Source organism: Hemicordylus capensis, chromosome 2 (genome assembly GCF_027244095.1).
Source record: "Hemicordylus capensis ecotype Gifberg chromosome 2, rHemCap1.1.pri, whole genome shotgun sequence".
Classification (NCBI taxonomy): Eukaryota; Metazoa; Chordata; class Lepidosauria; order Squamata; family Cordylidae; genus Hemicordylus; species Hemicordylus capensis.
Genome location: NC_069658.1, coordinates 354851870 through 354871856, shown reverse-complemented (window position 1 = coordinate 354871856; position 19987 = coordinate 354851870). Strand labels below are relative to the sequence as shown.

General features: G+C 44.0%; 1 protein-coding gene across 10 annotated transcripts in view; it reads left to right on the top strand.

The window, feature by feature from the left end:
* Nucleotides 1–5891: 5891 nt before the first annotated feature.
* The window catches only part of KIF3A (kinesin family member 3A), a 45786-nt gene continuing 31690 nt past the window's right edge, over nt 5892–19987 (top strand). For 6 of the 10 annotated variants that reach the window (XM_053296264.1, XM_053296263.1, XM_053296261.1 and 3 more), the window contains exons 1-5: nt 5892–6109; nt 9265–9547; nt 14218–14362; nt 14973–15057; nt 19037–19142. In XM_053296264.1, the coding sequence (XP_053152239.1) occupies nt 5924–6109; nt 9265–9547; nt 14218–14362; nt 14973–15057; nt 19037–19142 (805 nt within the window). In that variant the 5' untranslated portion in view covers nt 5892–5923. Of the gene's footprint in view, nt 6110–8526; nt 8706–8751; nt 8899–9264; nt 9548–14217; nt 14363–14972; nt 15058–19036; nt 19143–19987 lie in introns of those variants that run through there. The other 4 variants (XM_053296265.1, XM_053296266.1, XM_053296267.1 and 1 more) reach the window with 4 other exon arrangements.

Sequence of the window (19987 nt, the reverse complement as noted above, 5' to 3'; positions counted from 1 at the left end):
ACTCCAGTTTGCCTTGCCAAACTCCAGTTGGAACCTTCAGTTATCTCTAAGGTTCGCCGCCAACTGAGATTTTGCCACCGAGGCGTTACGTCCGACTGATGACTGATAACCACGGTTTTGCACCATGGGGGCTCCGAATACAGCCAGGTTGCCATGTGCAGGCGAGCCGCGGGGAGGGCTACCCCGGAGACTGCTCTCCATCTCGGGAACTGTAAACAAGCTCCTGCAAAACCGTACCCCCTGCCAGCACATCCACCCATGTGTACATGTGCACTCATGCCAGCACCCCAGAATGGCCACCCTGCTGTCCTGGGGTAGCTGGAGAACAGGGGCTCCTCTCAACCAAGATTCCCTGTGCATGCAGACCTGCACACGGCGCACAGACGGGGTGAGACTCAGGACCGTGACTGGGTGTAAAGGCCCGTCCCAGTGCCTCACTCTCCACTCCTGTCTGGGCAATGACACATGGAGCTTCTAGATGTCCTCCGGGTGCATGCAAAAGTCTGCACAAGAAAGGAGTGGGGGTGGGGTTAGGGGGAATCTGTTCTATTCTTTACAAAGAAAGGGTGGGGAAATGGGGTCCAGCCCCTTCCCCTGGAGGGGGTGGGTCTGGTTTTTTTTTTTTTTTTTTTTACAACTGTGGCTTACTCCTAAGCAGGGCCAGCAGGATCAGAATTGATCCAGTTTTTGGAGCAATACTTCCTCTGTGATGATGATGGTGGGCACCAAAGCCCATGCAGATTATTCCCGCTCATGAGAGTGTCAGGCCACGGGCGCTGTAAGTAGAATTGTGCTGTGCTGCCATGTTTTGGGAAGCAGTGGGCAGGTGTATCCCAGAGACTGCTTCCCTCATCCAGGGATGGCAGCAAAGGCGCCACAGAAACAAGCCCCTGTCTGGCCGTCTGCACCTGTGTATAGATGTGTCCTTGCCTGCAGCCCTCTCCTGCAAGTGCCCTCTCCTGCAATTCCCTGCTCCTGCTTATCTGCATACGGTGCACAGATGGAGTAGACACGGGATTTCAAAATTTGTGTAAATGTATGGTCCCATTGGACCACTCCACAGCCATGCACGTGGCCAGGCTATGGCACATGGAGTGTGAGGATCTCCTCTGGGGTGCTTATAGCAGGGCCCCCTTGGGTTCATTAGTGGTTAAGTGGGCAGCTAAATTTGTGAGCTCGTATTCCACAGGTGGGGATCACTTGTTGGTGGACAAAACACAGCCATATTCCCAACAGACTGGCCCTCTCATGAGAGTGTGAGCCCACTGGGCAGCAAGCTGCTTGCAGTGGGTTTGTGATGGATCTGCTTGGACTGCTCTGCTGGGGTCTCCCCTCATGACCTTTTCCCTAGTCATGGTGGGACAGACCCCCTCCCCCAGCATCTTTGCCCTCCCATGCTAGCAAATGTGGATTTCCCCCTCCCCTCCCACAATGAAAGCGGAATTCTACCCCTCCCCCAGCCCCCAAACCACCCCAGAATTTGTGTTTGCATGGTGCTTTGGGGTGTGGAGTCAATGGGGGTGGGGGGTCAGCAGGCAGAAAAAGTGCTGGCATTGCAGGGAATTTAAAGGGCTTTCAATCCCTTTCCCTACCGAGGGAGGGTTGATTGCTCAGGAAATGCACAATCACGCTTGACACACCCCTAATAGCTTGTGGCCAATCGCAAGTAGTTGACATGGTGATGCTTTGCCCAGAGTCTGGCTGTACAGCTGCCTGGGATTGCCCTTGGAAGCTGGGCAGCAGGGAGTTTGTCTGAAGTTTGGCTGGTGAACATCTGCAGTGCAAATTGGAGCTAAGAATTGGAACCCCGGCCAGGTTTAACTGTGGTTAGCCATTACGTCTGAATGTGGCCACAGTCTCTTGCCTGCTGAAGTAAAGCTTGTGCAATACATATTCGGTCTGGCAAACAGATTAATATGTAAACACATTAGCTGTCAGTCATAGCTAGAATTCTTTTATTGGAGACTTGCCAAAAGCCTGTTCATTTTTTGGAAAGGATATAAGAGGGTTATATATATGTTCTGGAAAGGATATAAGAGGGATGTGTATATATATTTTCAAACTAGGAACTACTTATATAGGTCACTGGGTGACACTTATCTCTCAGCTGAACCTACCTCACAGGGTTGTTGTGAAAATAAACATAACCATGTACATAGCTCTGTGATCCTTGGAGGAACAATGGGATATAAATAGAGCAAATAAAATAAATAAATAGTTTTGTTACCTGCTTCAAACCTTTGTAAAGGCACAGATTATCAATCTAAATACATGAGTCTAATTGATCTGGGCTGACAAGGCTGCTCTTATGGGCTAGCCTTGCCCAATGAGACTGTTATGTTTGGACCAGATTTTGAAATGTTAATATCTCACACTTACCAAGCATTTGAAAATAATGAGTGTGTGTGTGTGTGTGTGTGTGATGACATATACTTCATGATATGTAAAAAATGAGCACCTGCTTTTTTCACGAATGTTGTCCCACACATTATGCAGGCTTGGAAGCTGTAAACTAGCTGTGCTCAAGACTAAGGAACCCTCAGGGATATATTCCTGATGACAAAAAAGGGATTTTGCAAGGAGGGGAGAGAAGAGAAGTGAAAATTACATCCCTATCCCCTTCCCTGTGCATTGCACTGGGCTCTTTACAAAAGTGGAGCTCTTGTTCCTAACTAAGCCTGCATGACATGTGGGCCATTGAATAAAAGCCATAAAATATTGAAGAGCAATATTCTCTAAAAACTACAGTTTTGGTCAATCAAGGAATAATTGTGAGCCTAGCTATTCTTTATCAAACCCCACTCTCATTAGTAACCCTCTCATCTTCTAAAATCAGGAGAAACTCTGCTCAGAGTTCCCTGCTACACAGAGGATGAATGTTTTATTCTGTGGCTTATTTTGAGGCTTTTGTGGTTCAGTCTTAAACTTTCTATGAGGAAATGATACAAGCAGTCACCTAGCTGGTTTAAACCAACCCTACTGGTTTCTACCTCTGAGCTGGTCATTTTAAAGCTTGCCCTGAATCCCAATTTTAGATGTACTTACCTTCAAAGTAATTTGCTTGTAGAATTAAAATGACTTTTTCCTTGTACCACAGGTGAGGTTGTAGAAGTTAGTTTAATGAGTTGGGCAACATTTATTGTTTTGAAAGATTCTGAGTGGCTTCTCTCAAACAATACATAATTATATTCAATGGCACAGTGAATATATACATAATTATACATAATACATAATTATATTCAGTGGCACAATGGTAATTGCTTACTTTCTACATCCCCTCCCAAGCTTCTGTTTTTACATTTCTGCTTTGGTTTATCCCAAATTACCTAATGTTTGGTGAAGGAAGAGTATGGAAGTAATCAGGATGAGATTCCAAGTGTTTAGGGAGCCAGAACTTTACCTGCAGGGGCAACTCCCCAGTGAGGCCAGGTGAGGCGACAGGTTCAGGCAGGAACTGCAGGCACCCCACATATCACCTCACTTGCTTGCTGCTCCCACCACCCTATTTTCATTGCAGCAGCATCTCTAGCCCCGCCCCCCATGCTCTAGTCTCCCCAGTCCCTCGCTGGCCACACCCCTTGCTGATCTTTTGCCAGTCCAAGGCACCACCTGCTCCCCGCCAGCCTCCATTGCTAGGTGCACCGCCACCGCTGGCTGTTTTCACCTCGCGGGGTAGTTTGGAGCAGGGGCGTATCTAGGGTGGGGCAGGCAGGGCACGTGCCCCGGGCGCCACTTGAAGGGGGGCGCCATTTTCTAATTTTTTTTTTTAAAAAAAGGCTGCTGAAAACACAATGGCCACTGCACATGCTCAAATGGCCTCTGTGAGGCCCTAGGCCAGGCCAGGCCTCGCAGAGGCCATTTGAGCATGCGTGGTGGCCATTTTGTTTTTAGAGGCCATTTTTTAAAAAATGGCCATGACACATGCTAAAATGGTCCCTGCGAGGCCCTAGAAGCCAGCAGGGGGAGGGGGAACATTTGCAGAACCTACACAGCCTTTAGGAAGCCCCCCGAAGGGACTACAAGTATTATTTTTAATTCAATATAATATAAATCACTGTACACATATTCAGTTTGGCAGTATGTACAGAGAATCAGGGCTTGTGAATAATGAGCTGAAGCTAATGAGCTAGGATTGTATTCATTTGCTCTTACTCTGCGTCTTGTGATAAGTGAGTTAAATGTGATGTCAATAATATTGCTATTAATGGTGAGTTTGTCTTTGAATCAGTGTGAAATCCTTAGTATTAAGGCCCACTGGGAGTTTCTTGCTCTCTTTCTCTCATTTTAACTGTCTTTCTGAAAGACTAGAATATATTCCAAGCAGTGACACAGTTTACTCTGCATATCCTTTAATTATTTTCAGAGTATCTGGGAAAAGTCAAATTCTCCATTTATTTTTAAAACGTGTGTAATAGTGATGCTACAATGCATAGTAGAGAATTAGACAGGCACTTCTGTTTAGTTTTCCAAGTACATCTCCACATAGTATTTGGGTATTTCATGAGCCCCATCATATTGAAATGTGTAGTTTTCCATCATTTTTTGGTCTGGCTACGTCCACTGCTAAATAGTTTTTGAAATATTAAAAGATTAACGAGCTTGACTTGTATTTTTGAGCTGATATTATGGTAAAGTTATCTGAAAGATGGGTGTCAGATGTTTGGACAGGGGGCGCAATTTCAGTGCTTGCCCTAGGCGCTATTTTCCCTAGATAAGCCACTGGTTTGGAGTGTCCCTCTCTGACAGTGCCAGCTGAGTGGCCTTTCCCCTGCTGCTGCATGAGCAGCAGCCCTTCAGCTCTCTCTCCCCTGCCACGCATCCAACTTGTCTGCGGGAACAGAAGAGCACCAGCTCAGCAGAGAGACCAGCTGGTGCTGCACACTCCCCTCTGCTTTGAGCCGTGCAATACCCAGAAGCAGGGATGTGCCGCCAGCAGCTGAGGTCAGTGGCAAAGTTGTGAGGTGGAAGAGCAGCACCTAGGCTGGCGAAAGAGGCAGGGGCGGGGACGATGGCTTGTTGCTGTCAGTCTATTTGAGAGCTGCGGGGCGGGGTGTGTGTGTGTGCTTTCACTCGATGGTAAAGAAAACACTTTGCAGACAGAAGATCCAAGACTCAAACTGTAGCATCTCTAGGAAGGATCAGGAAAGAGGCTTGCCGCAAAACCTAGGGAGTTGTCGCTTGTCAGTGTTGACCGTTCTGAGCTAGAGGGATATGGGCAACATTCTCGAGAAATGGAAGTTGTTCGTCCTCTAGTTGGAAGTTTTATTTGTGTCTTTATTTAAACATTTATATCCTGCTTTATAGCCCTAAGAGGATTTCAAAGAAGCCTGCAGAAGATCGTAATCATAACAATAACATAACATTAAAGTCTAGAATGAGGAACGGAGGCAGAACGTCCTTGCCTTGGTTTCCCTCGTCTTCATTAGATATCACTTCTCGGCTGCTGTCTCCAGGGCAGCAGCTCCCACCGAGGACCTGAGGATGAGGCAAAGGAGAGGGACTGGACAGCAGGAACTCGCTCAACCTTTAACGGTGATGGGTGCTGCTAAACTAACAACTTCACCTACCAAGCTTATCCAAACCAGTTCAAAAGCCTATGTCCTGAGCGGCTCTGCAGAGATCACAGTTCAGGCGGTACATGATTACTTGAACATGACTCCCGCGTCTTCTTTGCTTTGATGATGCTTTCCTGTATTCCAGGTCCGCACCACCTGCGCTTCTAACCTCGCGCGGCGGGGGGGGGGGGCTATATCATTCCGGCTTATATTACTCCTCCTACTGCTGCTACCTTTACCGACCGCGGCCGCGCTGCTCTCATTGGCTGCAATTCAGCACCAATAGTCGCCGAATGCCCGTGGAGGCGCTTGCTCATTGGCCGAGAGGCCTCTGCATGACGCAGGCGTGGAGGGAAGGGCGGCTTGCAATGCTCGGTCCTTCAGGCGGCGCAAGCGCAGTAGTCCTGGTTATTGTTACTAGTGTAGCAAAGGCGACGGTACTTTGTGTCCGCGAACGCGCCCACTTTTGCCACCGCCTGCGTCTCTCCCTGCCCTCTCCTCGGGCCAGAGCGGGGCTGCCTCGCCCGGCGGAGTCCAGCGCAGGCAAGATGCCGGTGAGCAACCGCCAGTCCCGTCCGTGCTGCTGCCCGGGCCCGCTTCGCCTTGAGCGCTGTGGCTCGGTTGCCAGGGGCAGCGCTGAGCCGGGCCTGGGGGATGGGAGGGCCGCAGCACCAGCGGCGGAGGGAGGCGCGTGGGGGGGGGGAAGGGAGGCGCGGAGGGGTCCCTGGCTGGGCCCTGGGCTTATGCTCCGGCGGGGGGCTGAGGGGGGCGACCCCATGAATGAGCCCTCAAGGGCTGCTCGTGTTCATCTCGCCCTGGGAGGCAGTTTCCAAAAACAAAGCCCCACTCGCGTAACGGTTTAAAGCCCACAACAATAATAATTAAAAATAAAAAACACGTAAGGCCAGGTGGTGGCTGCCGTCGGTGCCTATTTAAATCTCTTCTAAACCATGTCTGTGGCACTAACAATAGCACCTACTCGGTGTGTTTGCCCATTTGGATGTTTGTCCCCACCCACTCCTGTGTATATTTCAGCTGATCTTTTTGAAGGTGTCTTGCTAGTGATAGTAGTCAAATGTGCTGTCGGTGATGTGCATCTTTGATCTGTCTTCTAGATGGACCATCATAATTAATACAAATAACAAAATTACCATTCAGAAAAATTGTCATTATTGCTTGTCTCTTGTGTTTAAACTGGCAGCATTTATTTGCTGCTATTCTCACTATATCTCATCTCATTCATTAAGAATAAATCAGTCAATAATAAGGGACAGTAATATAATCAGTACTTAAAATTATTCTACTTCATGGCCTAGACCTTGCTTGCTGGTTGAATAAGCCAATCTGTGACCTTGCAGTTTTGAAATGAATGGGAACCATGCCAGAAAACTGAGTTCAGAATCAATCTAGGCCAACCCTGCCCCTCTAAAATGGAGTATTGGGGAAATGTTAGGATTATCCAAGATTATCCTTTTGTTTTCTATAAATTGTGATAGAAAGAATATATACATTTAAGAGTCATTTAATTATTGATGTGTTAATGGGCATTATTCATACACCCAAATACCTTGTGTGCTGATTCTTGTATTTTATTTACAGCACAAGCCTCTGTATTTTCACTTTGAAATAAGCCCTACTGTGTTCAGTAGGGCTGAATCCAGGTGGTGGCCGAAGAACCTTAGTCCTCCTAAGTCCTTTTGCTGACATCTAGACAAATGCCACCATGTGGGAAATAATGTTTTGCAATGCAGTGGGGGACAGTTTTTGCTGATTTCCCCTTTCCTTTTGTGCCTCCTGAAAATATGTGTCTGAGGATTGAGGGATTTGGGGGGGCATATCGCCTGAGGGTTGAGGGATCTGGGGACATACTGCATCCCCACCTGTAAGCCTGCAGGTGGGGATGAGTGACACTTTTAAGGGATGCACAGCTGTTAGGGGGTGGAGCCAGCTTGTCCTGATCAATCACTCTTCCTCATCTGGTGGCTTGGAAGGGCTTTGCTAGTTGCCTGGGCAGCTTCCTTCTCACTCTTTCCTCAGGAGGGAAGAGGAAAACTGTGTGTCCATTTTTGAGAGCAGTGTTCTCCCTAATTTTTTTCATCTGTGTCCGGAATGAGTTTTGTTCTGGGTGGCAGTATCAAGGCAGTGTGTGTTCACATGCATTCAGAGTGGAGCCTTCCTGAGTGGGATCTTAAATTAACTAAGTGGACATCAGAAAATGTGTGAGTGCTCACACATGCGCACACCTTAGAGGGAACAGTGTTTGGGAGGTACGAGTGGCTGCAGAGGGAAGGGGAGATTGGAAAAAAACATTGCTCCTTCATTGAAAATGCAAAATGTTGTTCTGCGCATACAATGTTTGTCCAATGTATTTTAAGAATGAATTCAAAATATAAACCTTAAGACTTTATCTTGTACATCAAAATGCAAACTTCCCTAACAGCTACTGGTTTACTTTGCAATTGGTGATTACTTGCATAGTACACAGCTATGATTATACATGCTGTAGCTCAGTGCTGTCAACTATCACTGGCACTTTGTTTCAAGCTCAGCTCCCTAGGTCTCTTGCAATAGTCTTTTCATCCCTGTTACCGTATTTTACGGACTATAAGACGCATTTTTTCACTCGAAAAATAGCCACCAAAATTCAGGTGCGTCTTTTACTCGCAAGCCTGCCCGAGGGGGGGGGGTATCCCCCAGCAAACAATGCTAAATGATGCTATTAACTCTGTGCAGCCTGGGGACTGCCGCTCCAGCTCACCCTGTGGATTCCCCGATCGTGCAATTACATCACCACCAGCAACACCATTGTTTTCAGCTTTCTGTTTTACTTTCTGCAAGCATATTCAGCTGAAGAAAGTGTAAAGAATTAAGAAAGCCGAAGTGGTAGCCGCTCCCTCCTCTGGTATGTGCATACTGATGAGAAGCGGAGCGCTGGAAAACGAAAGAGGGTGGTGTGTTTTTTTTAAATAGAGTCAGAAGCAGGTTGAAGAGAAAACAAGGAGTGGAGTACCAACAATTGAAAGAGGACTTATCTGAGGCGAGGAGAACAAACTGAAGCAAGGCTGAAAGTCCTTTCCTGGAGCTAGCAGGAGTGAAGAAAGTGAAAAGAATTAAGAAAGCAGAGCTCCCTCATCTGGTATGTGCATACTGGTGAGGAGCGGAGAGCTGGGAAACGAAAGAGGTGTTGTTGTTTTTTTAATAGAGTCAGAAGCAGGTTGAAGAGAAAACAAGGAGTGGAGTAGCAGCAATTGAAAGAGGACTTATCTGAGGCAAGAAGAAAGGAGAACAAACTGAAGCAAGGCTGAGAGTCCTTTCCTGGCGCTACCGGTAGCAGGACTTTTCGGTACAGTTGATAACAGTTTAATATGTTAAAACCCTGAAAAACTGGATTAAAATTAAGGTGCGTCCTATAGTCTGTAGCGTCTTATAGTCCGTAAAATACGGTACTAAAGATTTCAAATAGTGACCAAACCTGAACCTCTTAAATGCCAAGTATATTTTCTACTGCTGGGCAGCATATCCCTCATCAGCTTTGTTGAGGCAAAATAGATGCCCCTTCTGGTTACTTGATACAACAGTATATGTTGTACACTGCCTAGAGGTACATATATCAGGAGGTATAGAAATATGATAAATAAATAAAATATGTGTTGCAGTATCTTTCTTGCTTTTTCATTAATTATGGTTCATCTTCTCTTTCTTTCTATAGACCAACAAATCTGAGAAGCCAGACAAATCTGACAGTTCTGATAATGTCAAGGTTGTTGTTCGCTGCCGGCCTTTCAATGAGCGAGAGAAAGCAATGTGTTACAAGATGGCAGTTAATGTGGATGAAATGCGAGGCACTATTACTGTCCATAAAACAGATTCTTCCAATGAACCTCCCAAGACATTTACGTTTGATACTGTTTTTGGACCAGAGAGCAAACAGCTTGATGTTTATAATTTAACTGCACGACCAATTATTGACTCTGTTCTTGAAGGATACAATGGTAGGTGCTTATTTGTTGTATTAAAATGATGAGATCCTTTTCTAAGTAAACATTATTTTTTAGCAAAATCTCCTTCATTAAGCATTATTGATATATTGTATTTTTTATATAGTTATGCATAAAAAGATCGTTACATCAGTTGACATTCTGTTGTTAAAGAGAACAAGAGAATATCAATTACTGTAACAGTTTGCTTCTTTTTAGCACCTCTGTTTTTGTAATTAGCAGTGGGGAAATTATCACAATCATGCAACTGTTGAGATATATTCACATATTTTGTAGTGTAAAATACATTGTGTTGCATTTTTACCTCTGCCTGATCCTTTCCCATGTCCTTATTGATCATAACCAATCTATATGAGGCAACAGAGACGTTAGGAAGGTTTGAATTTTAGGAACATAAGAAGCTGTCATGTACCGAGTCAGACCATTTGGTCCATCTAGCTCAGTATTGTTGACCCAGACTTGCAGCGGCTTCTCCAAGGTTGCAGGCAGGAGTTGCCATCTGCCTGGCATCTCCAAGAAAGGGCTGAGAGCATTTCGTTGCAGAAGAAATTGCTCTAAGAGAAGTCGTCGTACTATTGTCTGTCTCTCTTCCTGTATTCAAGTAATGTTGTCTATTTCTCTTTTGGAAAACTGGGAATTGAAATGGACAGAGCTTTTTAATTTTGCTTGAGAGATGTTTGCTGAACTTTTAAAGGCACATTACAGCCTTTTAAAAATTTAACCCTTTAAACAAAGTGTAAGATGCAAGCAATGGTGGGGCATTGCTGTAAGGAAATACATCACCTTGCTTTTATTCACCTGGTTTTTATGTATTAAAAGGCTAGATGAGGCGGGGTCTTACATTTTGAGTGGCACTACAGGGGTTGCTTAGTCACTAAAGATTTCAAAATGTACACAAAATAGTACTAGTGTGCAGAAAGAGGAATTTGGTCATTCATTACTTGTGAGTGCACAGGCACTAGTTGCAATAGATGTACAAGCTGGGGAAACTGAGTTTTTCCCAGCAAAAATAAATAAATTCTTGTTTGAAAACTAGAAAATAAATATTTATTGTGTTAAACAAGAAAGTCATTATATTTTAAGGCTGTGGGTGGGCTTCTCATGATTGCCTGTAAGGAGGTACAGAGTAAGTAAAAGGGAACTGGAGGTTCCTGAGGAGCATGCACTCTTGTTATGTGTGTCATCTGAAACCACCGCCATGCCTGATTACCAACTTGCATCTGGAAGTTGGAGATCTCTCCAAAAATCTCTACCCAGCTTCAAATTTAGATTTGGGCAGGGATTTTTGGTAAATTCTCAGGAGGCACTTGATTACCAGGCATAGAGATAGCTTCTTACAATCCACCTACTGATTGGCAATCACAAGAAGCCACACTAAAAGACATTAATGGACATTTTATAGTTGCTGCTGCTACTATTGCTATACTATGAATATTTATATACCAATTTTCAACAAATGTTCTCAAAGTGAACTTTAGACACCCAGGGTGAAAAATAAATAAGGTGATTCCCTGTTCCCAAAGAACGCATAAGATAAATACCAGCAGCTACCACTGGAGAAATGCTGTGCTGGTGTTGGATAGGCCAGTTGCTTACTCCCTGCTAAATAATTAGTTGCATGTCTAAGTCACAGATTATTTTCTTTGTCACAGAATCCTTTTGCCTTTACCCATGTTGTTCTCGTAGGCCTTGGTTTTATTGTGCTAAAAGATTCTCTGGCGCTGACAAAGTTGATCAATTAAGCATATTGCCTTTGTACATAGTCTGGAAACTCCAGTTGGTACAGAATGCAGCCAGGCTGGTCTCTGGGTCATTTCAGAGAGACAGAATCATTCCTTTGCTGATGGAGCTTCACTGGCTGCCAGTTGGTTTCCGGGCAAAATACAAAGTGCTGGTTATAACCTATAAAGCCTTAAGCAGCTTAGGCCCTGGGTATTTAAGAGAATGTCTTATTCATTATGAAACCATTGAGGTCGTCTGGAGAGTTCCGTCTCAGTTGCTGCCAGCTCGGCTAGTGGTCACACGAGAACGGGCCTTCTCGGTTGCTGCCATGAGACTGTGGAATGCCCAAACTGAAATCACTTCCAAAGGTTAAGGATACAGGTTAGTTTTAATATGCCAAGGGCAGAAAACTGTGAGACTCGTAAAATTGATTGTTGTGTTGGCATCTTTGTGGAATTAGGAGTAGCATCAGCTCAGCATAATGCCGTAACACACCATATCTAATCATAGTTTTCAACTTGAAGCCATTGCACTTCCTAGTGTAGGCTCATCTTCACTTTCTTTTCCTGCTTTTAAATACAAACACCTGAATATGCTTAGTAGAGTGAAGATTGCATGTATATGGATCTAGACATATATTTCTTTACAAAAGAAAATGAAGTGGCAAGTGGAAAAGGATTGAGTGCAGGTCTGAGTTCTTGTTTTGATGAAAGACTTGCCTGATTCTATAGTCATGTACCTTTTGCAGTTGGTGTGATGTGTGCGCAGTTGTCTAGGATTCTGCATTGTTGAAAGATTGTAATTGGATCACTTCCTAACGTAGGCTCATCTTCACTTTACAAAAGAAAATGAAGTGGGAAAGGATTGAGTGCAGGCCTGAGTTTTTGTTTTGATGAAAGACTTGCCTAATTCTATAGCCATGTACCTTTTGCAGTTGGTGGGATGTTTGTGCAGCTGTCTAGGAGTCTGCATTTTTGAAAGATTGTAATTGGATAAGTTCTTATTGAATTCATTGGTTTGCCAGTGCACCAGGAGGTGCCTGGATCGAATCAAGCTGACTAGATAGAGTGGCACACTGTTGACTCAAGCCAATTAATCAGAGGCCATACCAGGTGGCAGTACAGTGGGCTCTCCTCCTGCTTTCTTCTCTGGAGCTGGCTAGTAATGCTCCTAAAGAAGACAGTAATGTTATGACACTGTCTTTCCTCTGATGCCTTAGTGAAGGAAAAATGACTGGCCTTGCAGGAATGGAGGCCTGGTTGTCAGGGAGGTGAGTTTTAAAATTGTGCTGCTGCTATCTATTTCGGCAACACCGTTTCAAGTTAAAAGAAAGAAAGGAGAGCCCAGTGTGCTGCCACCAGGTAAGGCACTCACCCCCACCAATCCAGTTTGATGCAGGGTGTATCGGGCCCATTTGTATCAAATCCAGTTGGACTGGGCCCTGTTGTGTAGTTTTTTCATTGGTTCTGATAGAATAATTGAGTCCAATTATTGGCCTGATTTGATGCACAGCCAGGGCCAGATTATGACGTGCTGAGGCCCAAAACTCTGCCAAGCTTAAAAGGACAGTGAAAATGGAAATATAAAGCTTTATTTTTACTTGGCAAAGATGCAATGAAAAACAGTTCTCATACAGTATTAGCCTTATAAATACCTGAAAATATATTTAAAACTTGAAATTTAGTTCTTGTTTAAAAAATTCAGAGGCCTCTTATGATGTTGTGCCCTGAGCTGTAGCTTACTTAGCTTGTGCCTAAATCCAGCACTGTGCACAGCCTTAGTACTTGTACTCAAGTATCCCATATAAAGTATCCCATATGAAAAGAAAAGTGAAAAAAGGCCCTCCTTGGGGAATGCTGCAGAGGAGGGTGTAATTGAAGACATAGGTTTATTGCTGGTCATTTCAGCTGATGTGGAAAAAATACCTCAGTATCCCCCCCCCCCCCAGCCATTAAAAAAGAAATGCTGATAATAGATTTTGCTCTCTGTGTATCACAGTGACACGTTTTCTTGCTAGGCAACTATTTTCTTTGGAAGGCGTATACTATAACATATAGGCTTCTATTCCAGAGAGTGCAAAGGGCCAGACTATGCTGCAGTTGCATGTAACATTAGCCTTATGGCCCCTTCTCTGCTGAAAAATGCCCTTGGAAGGGGTGGCTTTATAGCAGAGGGTGGGGGAAGGCAGCACTTACTCCTGCCAGCTATTTTTTTCTCTCAAATTCCTCTGCTCTCCATGTTCAAGGCCTGTAGTTGCTAATACAGGTCTGGGTAAAAGCAGTTAGAGGAATTTCAGGGGAGAAGCAATTGGCACAGTGAAGGAAAGACATTCACTGTCTCTTCTGAGCTGCTTGCATCAGAGAAGGCATGAACTGGCTAACCTTATATGCAGCTGCAGTGTAACATAGTTTAGCCCTAATTCTTCATTCTCAAAAAGCAAACAGAAGCCTGTTCTGTTTTCATAGTCTTTCTATAAGCAGGTCCAAGGATGCTTTAACCACTTGTTTTTCTGTTGACACCAGCAGCTGGGGAAGGTGTTAAATTGGTCCCTTGCCATGCTGACACCTCATGAAGCATCTGATCCACAGATAGAATCTGTATAGACATAGACCTGGGGTTTGCATCCATAGTGATAGGGCTCTATGCTGTGTAGAGGAGTGTGTGCTGAGTCATGGACTGAAACCTCCCAAACCACAATGTATCTCTTGTAGAGAGACTGGCGTCAGCTTCTTGCAGCCTTACAAACTTCATGAGCAAATGTGTAATCTGTCTTGAAAGCACACATATTTCCTATCCTCCACTTCTGGCATGTATATGTGTTGAGCAAGTTGTTGTTCACACTCTTTGTGTGTGCAATAAATCATAACCCTGGTGGTACCAAACAAGGGATTATAATGTTTTTACCTCTGTCATCACGAGGAACCACTTTTCTTGCCTTGCAGGCACCATTTTTGCTTATGGACAGACTGGAACAGGAAAAACATTTACTATGGAAGGTGTCCGGGCAGTTCCAGAGCTCAGGGGGATCATTCCAAATTCCTTTGCTCATATATTTGGGCACATTGCAAAGGCAGAAGGAGATACAAGGTAAATCACTGACTCTCTCTTAACCTCCCCCCAACCTCACTGCTAATATTCAGTTTGTATACTTACATAAGAGGAGTCCTAATGGATCCATCTAATTCCAGCATCCTGTTTCCAGCAGTAGCCTCTAGAAACACTACCAACAGGCCATGTGAGCATTCAGATGCTGTCCTGTTGTTTGTCCCTAGCTCCTGGAGTTCAGCAATCTACATGCTGCTGAACATGGAGGTTCCATTTAGCTATTAGGGTCCACCAATGGCTGTTTTCCATGAAGTTCTTTAATCCTCTATTAAATCAAATTAAGCTTGTGGCTGTTGCACATCTCATGGCAAGAAATTCCATACATTAACTATATGTTGTGTGAAGAAGTAGTTCCCTTTGTACTGAACTTTCTACTAGTAAGCTTCAGTGCATAAAAGTAAAAAGCCTCAAGTGCTTTAGGATCTTTTGGTAGGAAAGATGCTCCGTGTGTGTATTTAAACTTGGCAAGGAATCTAATTTCATGCATTTTTGCTTTTTGTGTATTTAATCTGAGTTTGCTTTTTGTGTATTCAGTTGTGAGATTTAATTCATTTTGAGTATGCTTTTGTTTGTTGGTATTTTAAACTTACAGGTTTTTGGTTCGAGTCTCTTACTTGGAAATCTACAATGAGGAAGTACGTGACCTGCTGGGAAAGGACCAGACTCAGAGGCTCGAAGTAAGAATTCAGAATTTATAAATTATTGTTCAGAACTGAAATGTATTAAAAAGAATCCACAAACAAATTCTTAACTATTATTTGTTATTGTTAGTAGTAGTAGTAGTAGTAGTAGTAGTAAAAACAAGAGATATGTTCTTAGGTTTTTAAAACAGGAAGAAAGAGAATGAGAGGTAGAAAATGTAATTTGCCATATTTGCTCTGTCTTCCAGTCAGGAGATGCCGAGAAGTTTTCTGTGGACAGGTTGTTCAGCTAGCATTTATATACGTTTAACATAACTAATTTCAGTTAGTTAGAGAATTAGAGAAGTGATATTTACCCTTGCTCACCCAGTAATCCTAATCTCCTAGAGTTGCTGTCTTAATTCTGTCTTATTAATACTTGGAATGGCTTTTGCAAAGGAAGTTTAATCTGATTAGCTGGAAGATGGTTGCAAACTTCATCAGTTTAACTCATTCTGTACATTTTGTCATGCTGCTTGTTCACTTGGGAGCTCCCTGCTGGAAAATCTGTTGAAGTCTCAGTGCAGTATGGTCTGACCTATGGTCTGACTCTGTATATGGCAGCTTGCTATGTTCCTGTGACTCTTCTCTTCTCGCTGCATCTACCCAAGTTTTCTGTCACTTCTTTCCTGTAGGTACATGCACAATCCCCCCCCCCCATGTGCTTTTTGTTGTGCTCTTGCACGTTGGCACTATACACCACTTGTACCTTAGGTGGTGGCTATATTCCGGCAGCAATTAAAGCCTTTCAGGCCAAAGTGATACCTCAGCTGCTATACGGGGTTCAGGTTAGACTGCTAAAAGACCTACAAGCTTTTGAAAAAGTCCAATCGGGCTTTCTGAGATTTATAGAGGGCCTCTATAAATAGGCCTCCCCAACTGCTAAGCGCTAAGAAAGATTGGGACACAGCCTCTTATTTTTACACAATCTATTCACCAAAACTTTGCTTGGCATTTACAAGAGCTCGCCTGAATGCCCTACCCTCAGCGATGTTATCAGGGAAATTTGAGAGAAAACCCTATGGTGAGAGACTATGCCCTTGTGGATCTGCTCCCGAAACATTGAAGCATTCACTGTTACATTGTCTGCTTTATAACGCTGAAAGAGGCTTATTCTTAGCCCAGTACCTGAAAGGTTTCAAAAGCCACTTGGAGGAGACGATTCTTACCTGTTTATTAGAAGATAGGGACCCAACAATATCCTTGGCGGTTGCCAAATTCTGTTATATTTTGACCAAATTAAGAGAGGCTAGAGCACAGCAATCAGCTACTGCCAAAGGTTCTTGATTTGATGTATGTGATAATATTTTAGTTTTTGTTTCCGTTTGTTTCTGAGTATATTCTGTTTGTATTGCTGTTTGATCTAAGATCGTAAATAAACAACTAACTAACTAACCACTTGTACCTTCTGGATTTTTCAAAATCATGGTTGTTTTTGGACTGGTTATTACAGGAAAATTCACTCTCCATGCTCAGTATGACCAGGCCTCAAAGACCGCATCAATGATGCCACCACACAGCCAAAATGGCTACTGCCTGTTTTGTGGGTGTGGCCAAATAGAAGTTTCAAGCCTTGAATTTCAAGCATATGAGCAGATTTCAGTCAAAAACAAAAAACCACCAAGTGACTTGCAATCACTTTTTGGTGAAAACAAGAATTTTTTTTTTAAAGAGACGTGCTTTTTTCTCATTCTGTAGTAACTTTCATAATATGGAACAGAAAGTCAGCTTCTAGAGCACTGTTCTGAAATGTATGTCCACTTGTTTCGCTGTATACTTGCAGATCTGTTCTTTAGATGTCTCATGTCCATGTCTCCCTTTGCCCCGCAAGCCTGATCATGGAAATGAATGTGGTATCTAGTAGGGATGATTACTATTTTTCTCTACTCCAGTTTCCTCTTTATTTCTTTGAAATTTACAGTAGCCTTTCCTGATGGACTTTTGTAACTATGGTTGTAAGGCATCGCCTGAAAAAAACTTTGAATCAGAGTATCTGTGAACATAAGAACAGCCCTGCTGGATCAGACCCAAGGCCCATCTAGTCTAGCATCCTGTTTCACACAGTGGCCCACCAGATGCCGCTGGAAGCCTACAGCGGGAGTTGAGAACATGCCCTCCGATTAGTGGCCGTTGATAGACCTCTCCTCCAAACCCCTATTAAAGCCATCCAGATTGTTGACTGTCACCACATCTTGTGGCAGAGAATTCCACAAGTGGATTATGCGTTGTGTGAAAAAATACTTCCGTTTGCTGGTCCTAAATTTCCTGGTAATCAATTTCATGGGATGACCCAGTTGCAGGGGAGTAACAGCAGGAGAGAGAGAGAGCATGCCCTCAACTTCTGCCTGTGGCTTCCAGCGGCATCTGGTGGGCCACTATGTCAAACAGGATGCTGGACTAGATGGGCTTTGGGCCTGATCCAGCAGGACTGTTCTTATGTTCTTTGACCCCTGGTTCTAGTGTTATGTGAGAGGGAGAAGAATTTCTCTCTATCTACTTTCTCCACTCTCTCTATCTACTTTCTCCACTCCATGCATGATTTTATAGACCTCTAATCATGTCTCCCTGCAGTTGTCTTTTTTCTAAACTAAATAGCCCCAGGTGTTGTAGCCTTGCCTCATAAGAAAGGTGCTCTAGGCCCCTGGTCATCTTGGTTGCCCTCTTCTGCACCTTTTCCAGTTCTACAGTGTCCTTTTTTAGATGTGGTGACCAGAATTGTACACAGTACTCCAGGTGTGGCCGCACCATAGTTTTGTATAAGGGCATTATAATATTAGCAGTTTTATTTTCAATCCCCTTCCAAATGATCCCTAGCATGGAATTGGCCTTTTTCACAGCTGCCGCACATTGAGTTGACACTTTCAACGAGCTGTCCATCACGACCCCAAGATCCCTCTCTTGGTCAGTCACGGATAGCTTAGATCCCATCAGCGTATACATGAAGTTGGGTTTTTTTGTCCCAGTGTGCGTCACTTTACACTTGCCAATATTGAAACATTGATTTCACTAGCCGAAAGAGTTTGGTATCATTTGCAAATTTTACCACCTCGCTGCTTACCCCTGCTTTCCAGAAACTGCATGTAGCATTACCATGCTTGCTTATATGTGTGTATGCTACATATCTTAGTATCTGTGCCTTCGGACTAAATTGAGGAAACAAGCTCAAAACTGAATTTGCAAGTGTGAATATAACCACAAACCTCAGTCTAGACAGATACAATTCCACAGAGTAGAAACTAACTTAAAGACAAGGCACTTGTAAACTGCTGAGGCACAATGTAAAATGTAGTTGGCAACCTTGATACAATTGTAATTGTGCAGGAAGTGAAGTCTGCTCAGGGAGAGTCTTTAAGGTTCAAAACACTTTGCCGAGTCAAGAACTCTGGCTTCTTTAAGAATGCACAGAATTCAAGGAGTGTGTCAGCTTTTAGTAGGTTGCTTTTATACCTAGGTTCAGGATTTGCACAGCTGTTTGAATCAGAGGGCAGCGTCTCTCCTGGCACAAAGTACTTGTCCATGCCTGGATTCACTTTGCTTCTATAGAAATTCAGAGGCTGACATCCTAACTGATGAAGCATCAGTATTCTCTGCTATGTGCTAGTGCTGCGGATGGGCGATCAACTAGCTCAGCAGTGGCAATTACATGGGGGAGCAAATTTTGATTATCTCTCCTTCCCCTGGAAGCACTCTGTGTTACCTAAAAGTATGTCCTGAGGGTCATATCCCTGTGTCACTAGCTGAGAACTAGTTCATAGCACTGGTGCATGGCATAAAGCACCAATGTTTCATTAGGATATCAATCAGTGTGCCCAGAGAGGGGGAGGCTGTCTCCAAAGTTTTTGATATTAGTGGAATAGAAGCACTTTAGTACTTGTATGAGTTATTAATGGGTAAATACAAAGGTTGTAGTAGATAGTACTTCTGAAATGCAAGTTTTAGATGCCTCCTGAAAATGACAGCCTGATTTATCTTGTAGGTTAAAGAACGGCCTGATGTGGGAGTCTATATCAAAGATCTCTCTGCTTATGTTGTAAACAATGCTGATGATATGGACAGAATTATGACACTTGGCCATAAAAACCGTAAGTAGCACAACCCATCTGGCTGCTTCTGTGGCCCTTGTTCTCCCTACCATTATGTGTGGTCCACTGATTATGAAGTTGCTGAAGGAAGCAGCCCACTTAATGTTCATGGGCTTTTGGGTCACTTCTGTTATAACCAAACTTGCACATACAGGTCAACCGTGATAATTACGGTACCGCTATTTGCATTTCCTCATATTCACAGTTGCCTTTATTTATTTGATTTCTGTACTGCTTTTCATTAAAACTAACTTAATCCGTGCAGAGCATCTGTGCACTAGTACTTGATTGCTTCTCTCACCCCCTGCCACAGCCCCCCTCACCTCAGAGATCTCTCCAACCTCACCTGAGCCACACTCCTGCTCCTCCTCCTCCTCCATCCTGTTGCTTCCATCTCCCTCACCCCTCTTGGCCACAGCTCTAGTGTTGCTGGCTCCTATTGGCCAAGCTGCAGCCCCCTATCCCCAGAGACCTCCCCACGCTCACTCCGCTCCTGTTGCTTCCGACAGGAGCAGCTGCAGTGGTTAACCGGGCCCTTCCTTGCTGCCACCACCGCCGTGACCGCTCATTCCCCTCATTGCCACAATGCATTGTTACCTGTGTTTCCATTATCTGTGTTTAATTATTTGGAGTTTGTGTAATGAATTGGTTTATTTATCTGTTTTACTTGCTTATTACATTTGTAACTCATCCTTCCTTCAAGGAACTTGGTTGTCCCATCAGATGAGCAAAATTGGTTTGAGGCATGTTGACTTGCCCAAGGCGAGTTTTGTTTCTGAGGGGTAATTTGGATTTAGACTAAAGAATTCATGTTCAGTGGCCTACTCCACCATGGTATACTGGAG